General features: G+C 46.3%; 1 protein-coding gene across 1 annotated transcript in view; it reads left to right on the top strand.

The window, feature by feature from the left end:
• USE1 (unconventional SNARE in the ER 1) overlaps positions 1 to 21,401 on the top strand; it is a 105,694-nt gene that overhangs the window by 31,696 nt on the left and 52,597 nt on the right. Inside the window, 1 exon segment of the mRNA XM_040417484.1 lies at positions 11,398 to 11,476. Coding sequence (XP_040273418.1) covers positions 11,398 to 11,476 — 79 coding nt within the window.

Raw genomic sequence — 21,401 nt, 5'->3', positions numbered from 1 at the left:
TACTGATAGGACTGTAGTTACGTGTTTAGACTGTAGGACTGTAATTGCGTAATAAGACTGTACTAGACTTGGGATAACGGAAAAACCCTTAAGATCCAGCATGACTAGGCTCCATCAGGTAAAGTTGCGAAATTTTTTCCAGACCCCCCCAAACCTATTCAAATAAGGGAGAGTTATTTATCTCCCAATGCGCAATCTGCTCTAAGCGATACACTTGATCGCACCGAGAGAGCCATTGTGGGATACCTGGTACTACATTCGACTTCCAGTTAGAGGCGATTAAGACCCTGGCCAATCACCCCCCTTTAAGTAGAATAAAAAAATAAATACATGAATAATAAAAAATATAAACATCATATGCACCACCGCATCCGAAAACGCCCGTAATATTGAAATATAAAAATGATTTTCTAATACAGCAAATGGCGTAACAGAAAAAAGGGTCAAAATGGGCAGTTTGAAATTTTTTCATCTCTTCTCTTACCCCCCAAAAAGTAATAAAATGTGATCAAAAAGTCACACACTCCAAAATAGTATCAATAAAAACTACATTGTCCCGCAAAAAATTAGCTCCCACACAGTTCAGTAGATATACCGTATTTTTCACCCTATAAGATGCACTTTCCCCCCCCCCCCCAAAAGTGGGGGAAAAGTAGTTCTACAGTATTTTTTTAATGGCAGCGGGGCCCAGTGCAGTCACTGTATTCTATTGCACCGGGCCCCGCTCATTGTTCTAATCGTATCTAACTGCAGGCAATGTTTAACTATAGAAAATCTTCAATCCAGCAGCCTGTACTTACGACCATAGCAGGCAGGAGGCGGGCGGGCACTGGCAGCGTAACTCACTACGTCACGCGCCTGCTTCGTCCACTTTTTGAATGAAGCAGGCGGCGTGGGCACGTGACGTAGTGAGTTACGCTGCCAGTGCCTGTCCGCCCGCCTCCTGCCTGCTACGGACGTAAGTACAGGCTGCTGTATTGAAGATTTTCTATAGTTAAACATTGCCTGCAGTTAGATACGATTAGTACAGTGAGCGGGGCCCGGTGCAATAGAATACAGTGACTGCACTGGGCCCCGCTGCCATTACAAAACTACTGTAGATGCCAGCCCCCACCCCCTGTATTGGGGGTCATTCACACGGACACTGTTATGGGGGAGATCTGTGGCACATAACATAAGATACTATTTATCTGTCATCCACAGATCCCCCCCCCCCCCATAGCAGTGTCATGTCATCCACAGACGCCCCCATAACAGTGCGTTATCCACAGACGCACCATAACAGTGCGTTATCCACAGACGCCCCCATAACAGTGCGTTATCCACAGACGCTCCCATAACAGTGCGTTATCCACAGACGCCCCCATAACAGTGCGTTATCCACAGACGCCCCCATAACAGTGCGTTATCCACAGACGCCCCCATAACAGTGCGTTATCCACAGACGCCCCCATAACAGTGCGTTATCCACAGACGCCCCCATAACAGTGCGTTATCCACAGGCTACCATTAGTTCAAAGCCCACCAAAAGCACACCTTTTGGTTCAAAATGTTTTTTTATGGGCCGGTGCGTCTTTTATAGGGCGAAAAATACGGTAACTAGAGATAAACGAATCGACTTCGGATGAAACGTCCAAAGTCTATTCGCATAAAACTTTGTTGCAATACTGTACAGAGTGGGAGCTCCATACAGTATTAGAATGTATTGGCTCCGATGAGTTGAAGTTATTACCTCACGAAGTCTTGCGAGACTTTGGGTAATAACTTAAAAGATTAATAAAAACTTTTACCGAAGTCTTAGTCTTGTGAGACTTCGCGAAATAACAACTTCGGCTCATCTGAGCCAATACATTCTAACAAAGTTTTATGCGAATCTCATCCCTAGATAAAACTATAAAAAAGTTATTGGGGTCAAAATATGGTCTAAAAATAATGTAATAAAAAAGAATTGACCTTCTTTCCCCCCCTTCCCAAAAAAATAAATAAAACATTTATGCACACATTAAATAAAAAATCATATACAGTATCTCACCAGTGAGTACATCTGTCACATTTCTGTAAATATTTTATTATATCTTTTCATGGGACAACACTGAAGATATGACACTTTGACACAATGTAAAGTAGTCAGTGTACAGCTTGTAAAACAGTGTAAATCTGGTGTGCCCTCAAAATAACTCAACACACAGCCATTAATGTCTAATCCGCTGCCAACAAGTGAGTACACCCCTAAGTGTCAATAGTTTGTGTGGCCACTATTATTTTCCAGCACTGCCTTAACTTTCTTGGGCATAGAGTTTACTAGAGCTTCACAGGTTGCCACTGGAATCCTCTTCCACTCCTCCATGATGACATCACAGAGCTGGTGGATGTTAGAGACCTTGCGCTTTTCCACTTTCCGTTTGAGCATGCCCCACAGATGTTCAATAGGGTTTTGGTCTGGAGACATGAATGGCCAGTCCAGCACATTTACCCTCATTTTCTTTAGCAAGGCAGTGGTCATCTTGGAGGTGTGTTTGGGATTGCCATCATGTTGGAATACTGCCCTGCAGACCAGTTTTTGAAGGGGGGGGATCATGCTTTACTTCAGTATGTCACAGTACATGATGGCATTCATGGTTCCATCAATGAACTGTAGCTTCCTACAGCTGGCAGCATTCATGCAGCGCCAAACCATGACACTCCCACCACTATGCTTAACTGTAGACCAGACACACTTGTCTTTGTACTCTTCACCTGGTTGCCGCCACACACGCTTGACACCATCTGAACTAAATAAGTTTATCTTGGTCTCATCAGACCACGGGACATGGTTCCAGTAGTCCATGTCCTTAGTCTGCTAGTCTTCCGCAAACTGTTTGTGGGCCTTCTTGTGCATCATGTTTAGAAGAGGCTTCCTTCTAGGATGACAGCCATGCAGACCAATTTAATGCAGTGTGCGGCATATGGTCTGAGCACTGACAGGCGGACCCACCCACCCCTTTAACCTCTACAGCAATGCTGGCAGCACTCGTATGTCTATTTTGAAAAGGCAACCTCTGAATATGACGCTGAGCACGTGCACTCAACTTCTTTCGTCGACCATAATAAGGGCCTGTTCTGAGTGTTACCGGTCTTGTTAAACCACTGTATGGTCTTGGTCATGGTGCTGCAGTTCAGTTTCAGGGTGTTGGTAATCTGCTTATAGCCAACATTGTGGAGCAACAATTCTTTTTTTTCAGATCCTCAGAGTTCTTTGCCATGAGGTGCCATGTTGAACTTCCAGTGACCAGTATGAGACAATTTGAGAGTGATAACACCAAATTTAACATACCTGCTCCCCATTCACACCTGAGGCCTTGTAACACTAACTAGTCACATGACACCAAGGTGGTAAAATGACTAATTGGGCACGATATGGCCATTTCCACTTAGGGGTGTACTCACTTTTGTTGCCAGCGGTTTAGACATTAATAGCTGTGTGTTGAGTTATTTTGAGGGCACAACGAATTCACACTGTCATACAAGCTGTACACTGACTACTTTACATTGTATCAAAGTATCATATCTTCAGTGTTGTCCCATGACATGTGACGGGTGTACTTAGTTTTCTGAGATACTGTATTAAGTATTCACACAACTGTAATAACCTGAACAATTGAATCATCAAGTAATTTCATGTAAAACATGAACAGCATAAAAAACTATCTAAATTACGCCGTAATTTATATTTACCCCCAGAGTTCAGATGGCCACTCCTGTGGAAAAAAATCTAAAAAGCTATGGCTGCTGTAATGCAGAGGAAGAAAAAAACGAAAGCATTTTGCTGACCATTAAGGGGTTAAAGCCGTAACCCGGTGATTACTATTTTGAGTGGATTAAGTACAAAGGTTCCATTAATTTATCATATTGTATTGTGTATGCATGAAAATGTCCTTGTAAATCCATCCTTCCTAGATACCGCTCACATAGGGCCACTATTGTCTTGCTTTATTTATCTGGAAATAAAAGCCTTGTTTTGGTGTAATATTACGTCTCCAAGAGCCATAGGCCTGACTTTTATATGGGCTACAGGAAGAATGGTAAAAATAGAACAAATAATGGTTTCCTGAGCAACAGGGGGCAAATATACAGCACTGATATTGACGTATTTAGGTGCGTTTAAAAACGGTTCCTGCTTCCTATTGTTCACGCAATTAATTGAGAGGGTGGAGTAAGAAGATTGGGGTCGCTGATTAGTTTGTACATCCAAGTCATTCGTCGACTGTTCTAAAATGGAATTATCGCTTACATATTCCGTATGCAGAAAAACAGTTTTTTTATTTTAACCTTTTATTACCGTAACAAGAACACCTTATAAAAAAGGGAATGGTTCAAAGGTTATCATAAGCGGAAAGTGGATATGAGCAAGTTCTAGTAAATGTGACTGCAGCAGTCGTCTCAGAAATGGTGTGTAAATAGCTTATGTCCTTACAAACTGTCCTGGAACAGGATTTCCCTTCTGTTTATTCTCATGATACAAGTGTGTCACAGTTACCAGGATGCCGTCTGGCTTTTACCCCCACCTTTTCTATTCTTTGGTCCATATCGGTATTCCTTGTAGCCACAACGTTATAACCATTTCTAATGAATGGGGCTTTCTGACCTCTGGATAGGTCATCAGTATCTGATCGGTAGGGGTCCTACACCCTGGACCCCTGCTGATCAGCTGTTCGAGAAGGCAGTGGTGCTTGCAGTAGCGCTGCGACCGTCACAGCTTTTTCTAGGCTAGTGACATCACAGTCATCAGTCACATGGCCTAGGCACAGCTAAGCCCCATTCAAGTGAATGTGGCTGAGTTGCGATGCCACACACAGCCACTATACAATGTACAACATTGTACTTGGTGAGCTGTGAGAAGGCTGTGGCACTCACAGGAGTGCTGGTGTCTTCTCGAAACAACTGATCGGCGATCAGATACTGATGACCTATCCTCCCCATGGTAGTACAGCTGCATTGACGTTAATCACCAGCTACAGCAGTGACCTGTCACCCACGCAGCACATCACTGGGTCTCCACTGCGTTTAATGATTGGATACAGCAGTCACGTGGTGCCCGTCAACAGGATGTTGATGCCAGAGCATTGGGGAGCTGCCAAAACAGACGAGGACCAATGGAGCCAGAACCCAGCGGCCGGGACCAGGTAAGTATTAACCCTATGAAGTCTTTTATATATGAGCCCTTTGAGATGACTTGAACGACTTCCTTATCCATTGAACTTGTAAGTCCATGTATTTCATTAGAGGATGCCAGTACTGCCTCCCAGAGCTGATATTTTGAGTTATACTGATCTTCAGTTATACTGAGTTTGGCCTCATGCACACGACAGTATTTTTTTGCGGTCCGCAAAAAGCTGTTTTGTTGTTCCGTGATCCGTTTCCGTTTTTGTTTCAGTGTGTCTTCCTTGATTTTTGGAGGACCACCAGACATGAAAAGTGGAAAAAAAATCTAAGTCAAGTTTGCCTTGCAAATGATAGGAAAAAAAACGGACGCAGACGCGGATGACAATCTTGTGTGCCTCCGTGTTTTTTCACTGACCCATTGACTTGAATGGGTCCGCGAACCGTTGTCCGTGAAAAAAATAGAACAGGTCATTTTTTTGACGGACTGGAAACACGGATCACGGACGCGGATGACAAACGGTGCATTATCCGTGTTTTCAACGGACCCATTGAAAGTCAATGGGTCCGCAGAAAATCACGGGAAACGGAACAACGGACACGGAACACAACAACGGTCGTGTGCATGAGGCCTAATATTGATGTTCCATTTAAAGGGGTTGTCCGAGATCAAAATTATTTTTAAAAAACAGTTTACTCACTATTACTAGTCGAGTCAAGGTTCCCCAGATGTATTTAGGTAGTTTTTACACTGCTGCATGGCTCCTACGGTCCCCAACAGATTGTTGACATAGTTGTTTAGCTGTCTGATGACTTCCTGCCACACTGCGCTGTGGGTCCCAGCTCAGCACAGCATCTCCCGCTTTCTACTGTCTAACATCTTGTCCCTGCACCCGCCCCCCTCATACATATTCAGCCTCCTGCATATCGTCCACTCCTCCATCTATCCGCCCCCCTTATAGAAAGCTGCATGACCGGTGACGTCACCGGACTGGAGGGGCGTGGCTTAGCGCTATGTCCGCCAGCCTTGTTACCGCCCCTTCTTCAACTCTGCATAATTACTTCGGCTGCCGGTGACGTCACCGGGCTCCCTGAGCAGCCGGAAGAAGAGGCTGCGATCGCCTGCAAGGGACCCGGTACGTCACAGAGTATAAGAAAACAATCACTTCCGGCTAATAATTTCATATATGAAAACTGGGCTTCACAAATATCTGTCAAGGGTAGGACATGCATGTATGTAATATGTATGTCACTATAGTACTATTGCAACCATGTTCCCAATCCCGGACAACCCCTTTAAGGATGCTCCACAGGTTCTCAGTAGGAGTGAGGTCAGAAGATGATGTTCGCCATGATTTTATCTCCTTTTATGCCCATAGGAACCAAGGAGTCAGTGGTATTTTTGCAGCATAGTTTACTGCATTGTTTTGCAGGAAAATGTTGTTTTTATTTCAGAAGGCATGATTCTTCTTTTTACACCATGGCAGAAAATTCTCATTTAGGAACGCCACATCATTCAGCATTCATTTTAACACCCTCAGGGATTCTAAAGGGACATACCATCTCCCTTCCCAATACTCCAGCCCAAATCATTACTATGCTACCACCTTGCTGACATTGAAATATTGTAGGAACAGGGTGGCCATTCACCAGCGATCCAGAACTCCATCTATCTGGACCATTCATTGTAGCATGGCATTCATTGGTGGATAAAACAGTTTGAAACTACAAATGCTCGGAGCCCACTACAAATGCTTCTCTTTGTGAGCTTTGGTTAGGTGGCCCAACAGCAGGTTTACGCACAACTGCCAGCCTGTGGAGGATCCTACATCGAGAGGTTTGTGACCTCTCCGGAGACACCAGCAGCTTTCATACATGTTTGCTGCTCATCAATCGTATTTTTACAGTTGCCCTTTTAATAAGATTCATTTATCTGACAGAAATCTTCCTTAATAAGCGTTTATCAGAACGTATTCGCCTGTGCTGTTGACTCGCGTATCTTTTCACAGTTCGATGAGCTCTCTTTAGTTTTCGTGAAATAGAAATTGTTTTCATGCCTTTTGCAAGTAATCAAACTATTTCGCACTTTTCTTCTTTAGAAAGATAGTGTGACGACTGTGACTTGCGTGGGGCACAGGAACAATCTCTTTAATTGGGTTAATACGAGGCACTTACTAATGTATTGTGATTGTCCTTATTGCCTCCTTTGCTCGCTGGATTCATTTTTCTATCACATTATACACTGCCCGTTTCCATGGTTACGGCCTACCTGCAATCCAGCAGTGGTGACTGTGCTCGCACCCTATAGAAAAACAAAACCTTGCCTATGTGTGCTTCCATGATCCCGGCCACGAGAGAGACCGGCACTTTTTCCTATAGTGTACAAGCACGGCCACCACTGATGGATTGCAGCAATATGAGCAGTGTATAATGTGATGGGAAAACAAATCCAGCCAGCAAAGGAAGCAATATGGAAAATAACAATACATTAGTAAGTGGCTTGTATTAACTTTCTGTACATGATAAATGCCACTTGCTAAATAACTTTCCCTTTTATTCGAGATCACATGACAATCTAATTAACAAACCTGTCTGAGATTGATACTTTATTTTGAAAACTAAATGCTCATCTTACTAAAATTCGGTTAATATTTTACTTGCATCCTGGACAGTCCTTTAGATTACTTTTGGTTTCATTTGCTTGCTAGGCCCTGAAAAAGAGCTATAATCTGTTTGTCTCTGTTTCCTGAATCCTGACTTCATGCCACCTGACTTGACCCATGCCTGTTCACTGTACAGACCATGAGCCACCTTCCCTGACCTTTTGGATTGTTGTTTTTAATGGATTTGCATGAACTCTGCTTGTCCTAACCTTGGCCTATTTTCTAACTATAAGTATTGCCTGATCGCCCAAGGCCCAGAACTGGTTTCTTTCACCTCAGTGGGTCAGGGCTATTCCAAGAGGTAGCGGCCTGGTGGCTTCCTCTGCAGTAAAGGCCATCTCCCTGTATAGGGATTAAAGGGTGAAAATCAGGGAACCGCCAGGATAAGACCTTCAGGACTTGCCCAGAGTCAAACCGGTTGGTTAGTACAGTGGGTCCACTCTCGCCTCCAACAGATTACACAGGCCATGGATCCCGCTGACCCACCTAAGTTGATTTTACCCATGGTATGGCAGGAGCTGGCTCTACAGTTTGACCGCCATGAGCGACTGCTAGATTTGGTGTACGACATGTCCACTTTTGCCTCAGCAGCAATTTCACCTCCGCCTCAAGTTTTGTCTGCTGGGGTGGGGGATCTGGTTTACTCCTGTCGTTGCCAACTTGCTATCATGGAGATCCCAAGCTGTGTCATGATTTCCTCAACTAGTGCACTATTCATTTTGAACTGCAGCACATCTGTTTTATTCTGACCGGGCCAAGGTGGGATTTGTGATTTTGCTCCTGTCTGGCGAGTACCTCACCTGGGTTAATACATTATGGGAGAGAGAGGATCTTGTGACCAGTAATCTAAATTAGTTCCTAACCACCTTCTGCACAGAAAAACCCAGACGTACCTCTTTTGCTATCTCCTCCCTTTTGGAATTTTACCAGGGCAATCTTTCTGTTGGGCAGTATGCCATACAATTTCACATCCTGTGCTCTGAGGTGACCTGGAACAATGATGCTTTGGTAACAGCATTCTGGGAGGGCATGTCAACTCATATTAAGGATGAACTGGTGGGTCATGAAGTCCTGGCTACTTGGGAGGGTTTAATCTCCCTTGCTGTCCGCATTGGTCTCCAGTACCAGGAACGTGCCAAGGAAGCAGTCTATGAGGGAAGTCAGTTGATGCCTTGTTTCCTAAGATCTCTGATTCCTTCTACCTCTTCTTCGCCTACACCAGAACCCCTACAAGTGGCTAGATTCAAGTTGTCTGAAGTAGAGCATCTGCGTAAGCATTCCAATGACTTATGCCTGTATTTTGGTGCCAAGGGACGCTATGGTTGCACTTGTCCTCACAAGGCGAAGTTCCCGAGCCTAGGTACCATAGGAGAGATGACCCTAGGTGAAGACCAGCTCTCTCCAAAGTTGAATTTACCTGTATCTTTGTCTTGTGTAGTTACACAACTTACTATTCAGGCTTTCCTCGACTCTACAGAAAGCTTCCTGCATCAGGCCTTGGTAAACCAGTACTGTATAACCATTTAGTGCCTGGAGAAACCCTTTGATGGTGAAATGTCTCAGTCTGAGACCATTCAGTATGTCTCTGAGCGCTTGCAGCCTCAAGTAGGTGTGCTGCATTCAGAGAAAATTTTCCTGTTTGTTCTGCCTGTGTCAACTTGTTCACATCTGCTGGGACTGCCTTGGTTCCTGGCTGTGACGCTCTACGATTTGATTGGATCGCGGCACAGCCAGGGAGAAGGAGAGACCCATTGAGAAACCCTGGCTTCTCCTCCTCCCTGTACCGATGCTCAGTATTTACATACTAAGCGCAATAACTTCAGGAGGGCACAGTGGGGCGTAGGAGCGTTGTTTGTTTAAAAAAAAAACGGGTGGCAGCATCAGCCTCAAGTACAGATATTTAGCTCCTATAAGTAAAACAGATGAAAGGTCCTCTTTAACATCCAGATACAGGTGGCACCTTCATTACACTCTCTCAACAACATCCAAGATACCTCATAATATTGCACATATGTTCCGGTGAGCGATATATTGCATACACACAACCACTTCATAAAATCCAAAGTTATACAGAAAAATGTATCATTCATCATCTGACCACCTCCCCTCCAGGAGGAGTGATGTCTGTCTTGGCATCCCTCATGTTCCTGTATAACTTTGGATTTTATGTAGTAATAAAGACTTTGAAGGTTATTCACCTGTGGTTGAGTATGGAATATATTACTCACTGCAATATAGGTACGTACAATATTATGAGGTATCTTGAATATGCAAGTCTTTGTTTTTGAGAGACTATTAGTGCCGGGTGGAGTTCCTGGTGCGGACTTGTGGTTCATTCAGATGGCTGATTGCCACTTTAATATACCTTAATTACACTCTCCTGTTTCTGCCTGGACCATTTCCAGGTGCTTAGAAGAAGGAAATTTGGTGTCAAAGCGCCCATTACATTGTCCTACCGTTGACAACTAGCCACCATTACCTTCGTTTTGCCCTGGTGGCGTGTATGAGAACTTACTGCAAACTGTATCCTCTTTGGCGATTAATCCAGGTTCTGTTTGGGATCTGATGAGGGTTGGGTTTGGCAGGATTTCCAACTGCCATTTTTCAGAAGGATAAAGCTCTGCCACACACACCTGAGGTTTCCAAAGAATGTCTCCTCCAGACTGCAACACTTTCTTGGTCACCAGATTAATCGCCAATCGAGCATTTATTTGACCAACTGATATCTCAGATTTTGCATCCTACCGTTGTGCAGCATCTACAGGCCCAGCTGCAACATCTGTGGTCAAATGTGCCACATGATACCATATAGAAGCACTATGCCTCTATGCCCAACCATGTCTCATAATGTATCCTGGCTAGAGACAACCCAACGGGGTACCAGAGCTTCCTTTCATTCTTCCTAACATTCTTTAGGTCTAATATTGTAATTACTTAAGTAAATCATTTCATTCACATATAAATGTTCATCTGATTCCAAGAACCTCCTTTTTGGTCTATTGTGTATACATACATATACATACATAAAAGGAGTATATGTACTTCCTTTTGGTGTTTTGTATGTATGTTTTTTACATAGATAATGAGCGGAGGTCAGCGATGACATTAATTTCACTACATAGGGCTCAGGCACATGTGTTGTACTAGGACCGTACTAAACATGCGTTCATCCAAGAGTGACAACCTCGTAGTCTTCCGAGCAGCAGCAGTAGATGTCCATAACAATGCTCTGTCAATTGATGAGGCCAGAAAATGAGAAGACCTCTTCACAGGAAGAACATTAATTGACTGGAAAGGAGCTCAAGTGACTGGACTGCAGTCAGAGGAATCTGACATGGCAGAGGGCACATATGGTCATTTTAGATTTTGGTATCGAAAACCCCTTTAATCTCTGTTATGCACAACAGGTCTACAAGCTGTAGACAGTGATTTTTATATTTAGAGTGACAGACGGAAGGTGGAGTATTCGTTTCCAAAAATTAGAGGTTGCATGGAGGAAAATATACTCTTGCTGTTATAATGTGGATTAGGCTGGGAGTTGAATTTCTTTCATGCAGAATTGTGAAATATGTAAAAATTGTTTCTTTTTCAGCAGCAAGCCTTCTCCTGAACTACTGATTGAATACTGCAGAAAAGTAGACTTCCTGAAGGGTCTGTTAGAAGCTGAAAAATTGGTAAGATCTGTAACTGAGGCTTTATGAAATGTGTTAATAATGTTTTAAAAGTAGTGAAATTTCATTTTTTTTTTGTTTAAACATGCATTTGCGATGATCCTGGCAATCTTTTTCGGATCCCAGCTGAGGTAGATTTTTTCCATAATCTGTCGGTTAGGATACATGCCTGTTTGAAAAAATAAAAATATGGCAGGGTATATCCAATAACCAGTGGTGATAGAGTTCATTCACATGTACCCTTTTTAGCACGTTCATAAAATGGATGTAGTATTTTTTTTATTGTTTACTTCATTAAACAGAACATGATAAATGTAATTGAACTGTCTGTCCAACTTTGCACTTTTTGCAGTAAGATTTAAGTTTATTTTTTTTCATTTTTTAACCAAAGAAAAAGTTTACATAAATTAAAAAGAAGCCTGGTATTTTGAGCCAAAATGATAGTGAGAAACTTCACTGTATGAGTAATAAAAAGTGACAAATAAAAACTTAGCCAATAGGGTGGACATTTGAAAGAATTTATAATGGATACCAATATTAAAAGATAGAGGGGGGTGAGAAAAAATATATTTATTCTAGGTTTACAGTTCTATAAAAGGAAGCTGTCACGTTAAACATGCAGTTAGATCTGAAGTTACGTTGTTATATAGCAGGATGAGCTGAGTAAACTGATTTACACACTATTAGAAAATGAAAAGAGAACACCTGGAAAACTTTGTCAGTCTCAGCTCAAGTATAAACTGCTAGTGATTCTTGGTCAATGATCACACAACCAAGGTGGTGCACTCTTTATCTTGGGTTCTGCAGCATGGTATATGTTGAGGCAGGATCACATTAATACTGGGTGGCATCTCCCCTTTGCTATCATACAGGCTGCCACTTTGGCATGGTAAAGGTCATACGGATGCTGGATATCCTCCTATAGTATGTCATTTCCACCTGTTTCAGTTTTGACTTGAAGTTGAACCAAGGTGGTTGTTGGCTGCTGTGCATGGAGAGATCTGGCGATCAAGTGTAAAGGGGAGCTGCAGGATACCCTGAGGAGCACATTGTCTACTGCAGGCATTATCTTGTTGGAACACCACATCCCCTGTGTCAAAAAAGGGCAGTTGGACTTGTTCCATGATGTCTTGATAAACCGATGGCTGGTCATTGTTCCCTCCACGAATACCAGATGGGAATGGGCAAGGTAGCAAATGGCGCTCCACACCATGACACCTGGTGTTGGTCCTGTAGGTCTCCACACTATGCATTATGGCAGTAGGTTCTCTTCAGCCCTCCTGTGAACTCTGATGATCGCAGGAAAGCTAGAGGGCTATTCATGAAGACTGCAGGAGATAGCAGAATCCAAGTGCTGAGCACAAGCACAGGAGCTGAATGGAGCTGCAGCGTGCATGAGTGACCACCACTTCAAATGACGGAACACAGGGCTCCAATTTTTGTGATCGGCCAGGGGCCTCAGTGTTCAGATCCCGCAGATCAAATGCTTATTTCTTATCCAAGGATAAATGTCATTTGGTTGTCTTAAGTGACATAATTTTATTCTGCAGGTCAGTACGATTATGCCAATGCCAAATTTATAGTTAGTTTTTTTTCTGCTTTTGCACAATAAAAAGTTAAACAAAAAGTTGCATTTAAAGTCCTTGAACATTTCTATTTTTCCATTGGAAAGACTTGTTTTTACTGGACAAGTTGTATGATTGTGAAGGTTCTCGTTCATGCAGGTCTTGGTATATTGGTGGAAAGTCAGAGCAACTGGACTTGTATTTTTTTTTCCCTTCCTTGAAGAATCTCTGATATTAAATACTGGTGACTCATCAACATATGGTCAAGGACCTCACGAGTTGTAGTTTTCATTGGTACCATTTTGGAATACAAAAGACTTTTTCATTACTTTTTAATTGCATTTTTAGGAGGTGGAATCTTTATTTGTTGCGAAGTTCACCTTACACAGTGATACCAATTATGTTTGTTTTTTTTTGTTTTTTTAACTATAAAAATTGACAATGGCTATTTGGCTTACAATGCCTTTTGTAGTGCTAAACAGGTACATGGCAGGCCTGCAAAAGCAATTTCTTGACACCTCACAACCACTTAGATGCCATAGCATTTACAGGCTTAGACTTCCCGGCTTGAGAGTAAACTCCAATCCTGTAAGAGCAAGGTGCCAACTGTATAATAAAGCCAGCACCCACTAGTGATGGTATGATCAAAGCTCCTGAGACTGTATCCAGAGCCATGCTATTACATTTCTTCACATTAACAAATTGAAGTCACGTAATAATATGGAGAAGTGTTTAACCCTTAGAGGACCGGATGATTTAGCGTTTTCGTTTTTCACTCTCTGCCCAGAGTCATAACTTTTTTTATTTTTCCGTTCTCATAGCCTTATGACGACTTATTTTTTGTGGAACAAGTTGTACTTTTTAATGGCACCATTTACCGTTGCATACAATATAGTGGGAAGCGGGATGGAATTGGAAAAAATTTCTCTACCCTCATCTGTTTTTTAACAATGGCAGACATACTGTTGTATGTCATACATATGAACACATCTAGCGTATATATTCAGCAGCTCACTACCAATGTGCGGGCCCAGAGTATTGCCCAAATGGAGTGTGAACTGAGCCTAACTTGATTTTCTTGAAGCTGATGTTTTAATAATGTCCATTACTAGCTGCATGTATGTTCTGGTCCAAGCACTTATTCAGCTAGTAGATAGTGGCCAACCCCATTAACAGCATCAGTTGAAGTTCACACGCTGCAATTTATCACCATAGATTAGTACTGAAATAGGTAAAATCTATACAGACATTTTGGTCATGCTTCGTTTTTGAATATACTAAGATCTGTGAACGTTTATTTTTTTGGAAAGTGTGAATGGAATTATGTAAAAAGACATTTATGTAAGTAGATACATTTTCATTGTGGAATATTTCCACATTGACAATACACACCCTTTCCGCAATATGTGAACTTTGCCTTATTTTGTCCTGCATTTAATGAAACCTGGATTTCTGCATGTCTTAGGAAGTAACTTACTATATTTTTCAAGGTTTCCTGTCTCCAGGATAGGTGTGACCTTCTCCTTTTTGGTTCATGCTTGAGTTTGAGGAAATCCTATTAGTATTAAGCAATTCAAGAAGTAGTCCAGCACTCCATTCATCCTTAAAATCAGTTTATTTAAAGAAAATTAAAACTGCATACGGCATAGTAGCATATGAGTTTTAGACTTTAGACTTTTTATTCATAGCTTGGTTATAACAAACACAGATTGAAATGGTATCTAGTATTGGTGGGTGATCAATAAACACAGGACATCAATCTCTTGAATTACAAACCCATGCAAGAATATTCACAATTAGCAGCAGAATTAACCCTAGTAAACCAAAACACCTGGTAGGGTTGACTTTGCTGATTAAAAGCATGCCTATCTGAGGGATTGGCTCTCCCCTGCCACTTCCACCATGAATTTCCTAATTGCCCAGTTACATCAACTCTTCAGTCTGGACCATCTCACTACCATACGGCGTAAAGAAGCTTTGACATCCAAATTCTTCCAGAAATAGAGGCCTTTATTATTGTCTCATCATGGACAATGGGGGCATATCGTTAGGATATTATGCCCCCATTGTCTTATAGGTGAGGGTCCCACGGTGGGACCTGCACCTATATCGACAACGGAGCCGCGCAAGCTGGTGGCTGGAGGACTCCAGTCCGGCCACCACCAAGCCGGCTCCCATAGAAGTGAATGGGAGAGTGTACCGCGCATGTGCGGACCCCGCTCCCATTCATTTCTATGGGGCCGACGGAAATAGCTCGCCTATTTTCGCCAGCCCCATAGAAAATGAATAGAGGGTGACTGCACATGCGGGGCTCCGTTCTCGATATGGGTGCGGGTCCCAGCTGTAGGACCCGCACCTATAAGACAATGGGGGCATATCCTAGCGATATGCCCCCATTGTCCATGATGAGACAACCCCTTTAAAGGGAGGCTTGGGGCCTTTGCTCTACCACAGCTGATATTCCAGGGCTGGAAAAGGGGAGGGGGCTAGTCCTCTCATAGCCCATCTTAGTTATAATACAGTCATCATTCTTCAGGGCATGGCTAATTTAATCTTTTTCTGTGCCACCTGGATGGAAAAATAGAACTTTACACATGTCAGTGATATTGCTATTAATATTTATTTTCTTTGTACTACTGCAATTCCTGTTTCTCGCCCAATTCCTTGGGGGACACAGGAAACCTTGGGTATAGCTCATCTCCATAGGAGGCGTGACACTAAGTGAAAGACTGTTAAGCCCCTCCTCCAGCAGCTATACCCTCAGCCTGGAGCGAGCGACTACCAGTTTTTTTGCTTAGTGTCAAGGAGGCAAGACACTCTCTGCACTGCAGAGCTGTCTTTGCTAAAGATTTTATTTTTTTCTCTTTTTATTATTTTCAACTTTTTTCCCTTTTTCAACAGGGACAACAGAGTCGCAAAGACCTCTCTGTTTTCCCGGGGTTGAGCTGCGCCAGTGCCGGCTATCCGCACTGCTGCCTCCCCCACAGAAGAAAAGGAGGACCAGGGCAGCCCAGCTCCCTGCATCCCGCCAGCACAAGGGTCGCCCGCCTGCAAGCCCCTCTCCAGCTTCCTGCCACTTCGGTGCCAGTGGCTGAAGGGGCGTCCCTGCTGGATGGACTGAGGGTGAAAACGTCGACTGGTGAGGTGGCTATGCAGCCGTTCCTACCCCCCCCCCTCTGTTAGGGTTCTTACTTCTGTGTTCCCTCTGCCTAGCCTTGTCACATTACAAGGCTTACTGGTCGGCTTCCCCCCTTTGTGTGTGGAGCAGGACGGAGCGGTGCTCGTGGGGAGGGTTTACTGCACAAGTTTACCTCAGGTGCTGCGGCCATGTGGGGCCGCCTTTTGTTATCTCGGCCAGTGCTGCCGCTGTGTTCAGCTGCCGGCTGACTTCTCTTGCCGGCTACCGGTGTGTCATTCGCCGCCGGTGTATAAGGAGGTGGTCGGGGGGCAATATTTTCTCGGCGGCATATTTGTTTGAATCGCGCAGCGCGAAAGTTCCAGCGGGGGGCGGAGCTTCGTTCCGCTTCTCCTGTACATGTTAGACATTCAGTCGGGGGTGCGGACGTCTTCTTCCCGCTCCTCGCTGGCCCCGCCTCCTCTTCGTGCCAGCCTGCTCTCAGGACGGATCGTTTTTACCTCAGGTGTTGCCGCTGCTGTTTTCGCTGCTGTTGCCGTCCGCTCCCACTGTGACCTGGTAGGACTGTTGACCCCTTCTAGCTCTGCACCCCTCTGGCCTGGACGCTTTATATTACTTCAGCCAACCATGTCTGACCCCTCAGCGCTGGCCGGTCCTTGTATCACACCTGCACCGCATGTAGGCGCCCCTTCCTCAAGGGCAGCCTGACCCGCATTGCTCGGCTTGCAAACCCCATTACAGGGTCCGCCATCTGTTGTGTCACCCCCTGGCCTCTTGGATCCCCCTGACTGGGCTAGATCCCTTTCCCAGGCTGTGGTCAGCCTCTCTAACGTTGTGGGCCGCCTTGCAGAGGTATTGCCCTTATCGCAGCCGGATATTCCCCTGCTGGGCCCTCCGGGTCCGCTATCTTAGCTGACCCGTCTGAGTCCCTCTCTCCAGGCGACCCCTCCAGAGCCCGTCAACCCCAGAAGCGGTCTAGGGCGGAGCGCCTATCATCCTCGGATGCTTCAGTATCACCCCCAAGGGTGCGCTCTCAGTCGGGCCCTTCCTCGATACAGGATATGCCCTCTGAAGGGGAACTAGTTGATTCAGATTGTGATATGGACTCGGCCTTGCCTTCAAAACTGGCTTCTGCTGTGGGCCATCTTATTAACAATATTCGTGATACCTTTAAAATTCACGATGATCCTCCTAATTCTGAAAAAACCAGTGTTTCCTTTTTTCGCCATAAACAGACGTCTGCAGTTTTTTCCCCTCCACACTGACTTCTCGTCGGTGGTTTCCAAGGCCTGGGCCCGCCCTGATGCCCGTTTTACCCCGCCTAAGAAGTTGGATATCTGTTATCCTTTCCCGGCGGATTGCATTACAAACTGGGCGTCACCACCCAAAGTCGACCCCCCGGTGGCCCGTTTGGCAAAAAGCACGGCTATTCCCGTTGCTGATGCTCTTCCTTACAATCCACTGAGGATCGCCGTATAGAGGCCATTACCAAAGGTATCTCTGCAGCCTCCGGTTCCGCCCTCCGGCCGGTCTTTGCTTCCGCTTGGGCTGGAAAAGCGGTTTCAGAGTGGGCTTCTCAGCTGGATCAGGAGCTTGAATCCGACGCCCCTATTCAGGACCTCCGTGCTCTAGCCCAACTTATCGTTCAAGCCGGCAAATTCGTCTGTGAGGCATCCCTTGATGCGGGGACTCTCATAGCCCGTTCGTCTGCCCTGGCCGTTTCGGCCAGGAGGGAGCTTTGGTTAAAGGTTTGGACGGCGGACTCCACGTCAAAGCGGTCTCTTACTGGCCTTCCCTTTACTGGTTCTCGATTGTTCGGGACCCGCTTGGATGAAATCATATCCGAAGCCACGGGGGGGGGAAGAGTACGCATCTTCCTCAATCTAGGACTAGGACCACCACTCGAGGCCGTCCCACTTTTTCTCGCTTCAGGTCTTCCCGCAGGGCTCCCGCACCTCGCACCTCTTCAGGTCCATCCCCTAACTCTGTCCAAGACAGACGTAAGAAACCTTTTTTTCGGACCCAGCCCTCCTGGCGCAAGTCACAGCCTGCTCGCCCTCCCGCGACCAAGCAGAACACTACCTGAAGGTGCGCCCCCACCCACCCGGGTGGGGGGACGTCTCTTCCTGTTCAGGGACTTCTGGCAGGCGCACGTCTCCGACGCCTGGGCTCTCGAAGTTGTGTCTTCCGGGTACAAACTCGAGTTTACGTCCCTCCCCCCAGTTCGGTTCTTTCGCTCCCGGGTTCCCCGGGATCCCCAAGGGGCGGCCGATTTCTTTACTGCCACTCGCACCCTTCTGGACAAAGGGGTCATCGCTCCGGTTCCCATGGAAGAAAGATTCAAGGGGTTCTATTCGAACCTTTTTGTGGTCCCCAAAAAAGAAGGCTCGGTTCGTCCCATTCTGGATCTAAAACGGTTAAACCGTTTCCTTCGTCTTCAGCGATTCCGGATGGAGTCTCTCAGGTCGGTGGTGGCCTCTCTGGAAAAAGGGGAGTTCCTGGCCTCTATCGACATCCAGGACGCCTACCTTCATATTCCAATCGCTCGGTGTCATCAGTGCTTTTTGCGCTTTGCAGTGGGGTCCGACCACTACCAGTTCGTTGCTCTCCCCTTCGGGCTGGCGACGGCCCCTCGCGTTTTCACAAAGGTCCTTGCCCCTGTCCTCGCCTTACTTCGTTCAAGGGGAGTTTTTCTTCTTCCATATTTGGACGATCTCCTTATCAAGGCACCCTCTCTGTCACTGACATCCGCCAGTGTGGACCTCTCGCTACAAACCTTACGCCGGTTCGGTTGGATTATCAATCTTCCCAAATCCGCTCTTGTTCCATCCAGGCAACTGATCTTTCTGGGGATGCTGCTAGATACAGATGCAGCGGAGGTTCGGCTTCCGTCAGAGAAGCGCCAGCTCCTTCATCGGTCGGTTCGGAGCCTTCTGTCCCACCGCCATCCTTCCTTCCGGTTCAGCATGCGGGTCTTGGGACAGATGGTGTCCTGTTTCGAAGCAATCCCCTACGCGCAGTATCACTCCCGCACCTTTCAGACTGCCATTCTGTCCGCATGGGACAAGTCCCAGGAAAGTCTGGATCAGCACTTTCCCCTCCCCCCCCCAGGTTCGCTCCTCTCTCCTCTGGTGGTTACGAACCCCTCTCCAAGGGAAGTCCTTCCTGCCGATAACTTGGTTGTGATTACCACCGATGCCAGTCTGCGGGGTTAGGGGGGGGGGGTGTTTCCTCCTCCTCGGTCCGTCCAAGGCACTTGGTCTCCATCGGAGTCCAAACTGCCGATCAACATTCTGGAGCTGAGGGCGGTTCTCCTTTCACTCCGGCATTGGACTTCGCTGCTTCAGGGTCACCCTGTTCGTATCCAATCGGACAATGCCACGGCTGTGGCATACATAAATCATCAGGGGGGCACTCGCAGCGCGACGGCGATGAGGGAGGTGTCTCTAATTCCTTCGCTAGGCGGAAAATTCATGGTCCAGCCATTCGGCCAATTTACATCCCGGGAGTGGACAATTGGGCGGCGGATTTCCTCAGCCGGACGACGATCGACCCGGGCGAGTGGTCTCTGCACCCCGACGTCCTTCGAGTCTCTTTGCCTCCGTTGGGGTCGTCCGGACGTGGATCTCATGGCCTCCAGATTCAACCACAAGCTTCCCACCTTCATGGCCAGAACCAAGGATCCGGACGCTTACGGCGCGGACGCGCTCGTCCTTCCCTGGACGGAGTTCTCTCTCCTCTACGTTTTTCCGCCCCTGCCTCTTCTTCCACGAGTCCTTCGGAAGATCGCGGCGGAGGGCACGCCTGCGATCCTTATAGCCCCGGATTGGCCTCGTCGTCCTTGGTACGCCGACCTTATGTTGCTCCTGGCAGACGCCCCCTTGCCTCTGCCTCTAAGAGAAGACCTCCTCTCTCAAGGGCCGATCTTCCACCAGCATTTAGGGTCGCTACGTTTAGCGGCATGGCTATTGAAACCGCGGTCCTAACGCGGCGGGGGTTTTCTGCTGACGTGGTCCGTACCATGATTCGTGCGCGTAAACCGGCTTCGTCCAGGATTTATTACCGAACCTGGCGGGCCTATTTGAATTTCTGCGAGACCTTAGATGTTCATCCCCTTCGGTTTTCTCTCCCCACAATTTTATCCTTCTTGCAGTCTGGTCTGGACTTGGGTTTAGGTCTCAGTACCCTAAAGGGTCAGATCTCAGCGCTTTCGATCCTTTTTCAGCGACCTCTGGCTCCGCTCGGTCCAGTTAAGACTTTTCTTCAGGGGGTTGCTCACTATGCTCCCCCGTATCGCGCTCCCGTTTCATCTTGGGATCTTAATGTTGTGCTGACGGCTCTCCAATCTTCTCCTTTCGACCCTTTGCGCAGGGTTTCCCTTCGCTTGTTGTCTTGCAAAGTTTTTTTCCTCGTTGCCATCACGTCTCTTCGGCGTGTGTCTGAATTGGCGGCACTTTCTTGCGTAGAACCCCTCTTGGTTTTTCACCAGGACAAGGTGGTTCTCCGCCCGGCTCCGGATTTCCTTCCGAAGGTGGTGTCCGCTTTTCACCTGAATGAAGATATTGTCCTTCCTTCTCTGTGCCCGTCCCCGTCTCATCCTCGGGAACGGGATCTTCACCGTCTGGATGTTGTTAGGGCTCTGCGGATCTACTTGGATGTAGCTAGACCCTTGCGGCGCTCGGATTCTCTATTTGTGGTTCCGGAGGGTCCGCGCAGGGGGCTGGTGGCATCTAAAGTGGTTATTGCCCGCTTCATCAAGATGGCTATTGCTGAGGCTTACCGTGCTAAGGGCAGGGAACCGCCCTTTGGTGTTACCGCTCATTCTACCAGAGCGGTCGGGGCTTCCTGGGCTCAGCGAAATCGAGCTTCGGCTGAACAATTGTGTAAGGCGGCCACCTGGTCGTCTTTGCACACTTTCACCAAGTTCTACAAGGTGAACACTTATGCATCGGCGGATGCTGCTTTGGGCCGCCTGGTCTTGCAGGCGGCGGTGCCTTAATGCCTATGGTGCTTTAATTCCTCTTGGGTTGTGGTCCCTCCCTATTTGTGGACTGCTTTTGAACGTCCCAAGGTTTCCTGTGTCCCCCAAGGAATTGGGCGAGAAAACGAGATTTTTGTATAACTTACCAGTAAAATCTCTTTCTCGCTCTTCCTTGGGGGACACAGCACCCACCCATTGTTTTGGTTGCCCTGACGGGAGTTTTGACTTGTTGGTGTTAATTTGGTT

The sequence above is a fragment of the Bufo bufo genome, chromosome 2 (genome assembly GCF_905171765.1).
Source record: "Bufo bufo chromosome 2, aBufBuf1.1, whole genome shotgun sequence".
Lineage (NCBI taxonomy): Eukaryota > Metazoa > Chordata > Amphibia > Anura > Bufonidae > Bufo > Bufo bufo.
Note: the sequence above shows the minus strand (reverse complement) of the source record. Positions and strands in the feature narration are given on the sequence as shown.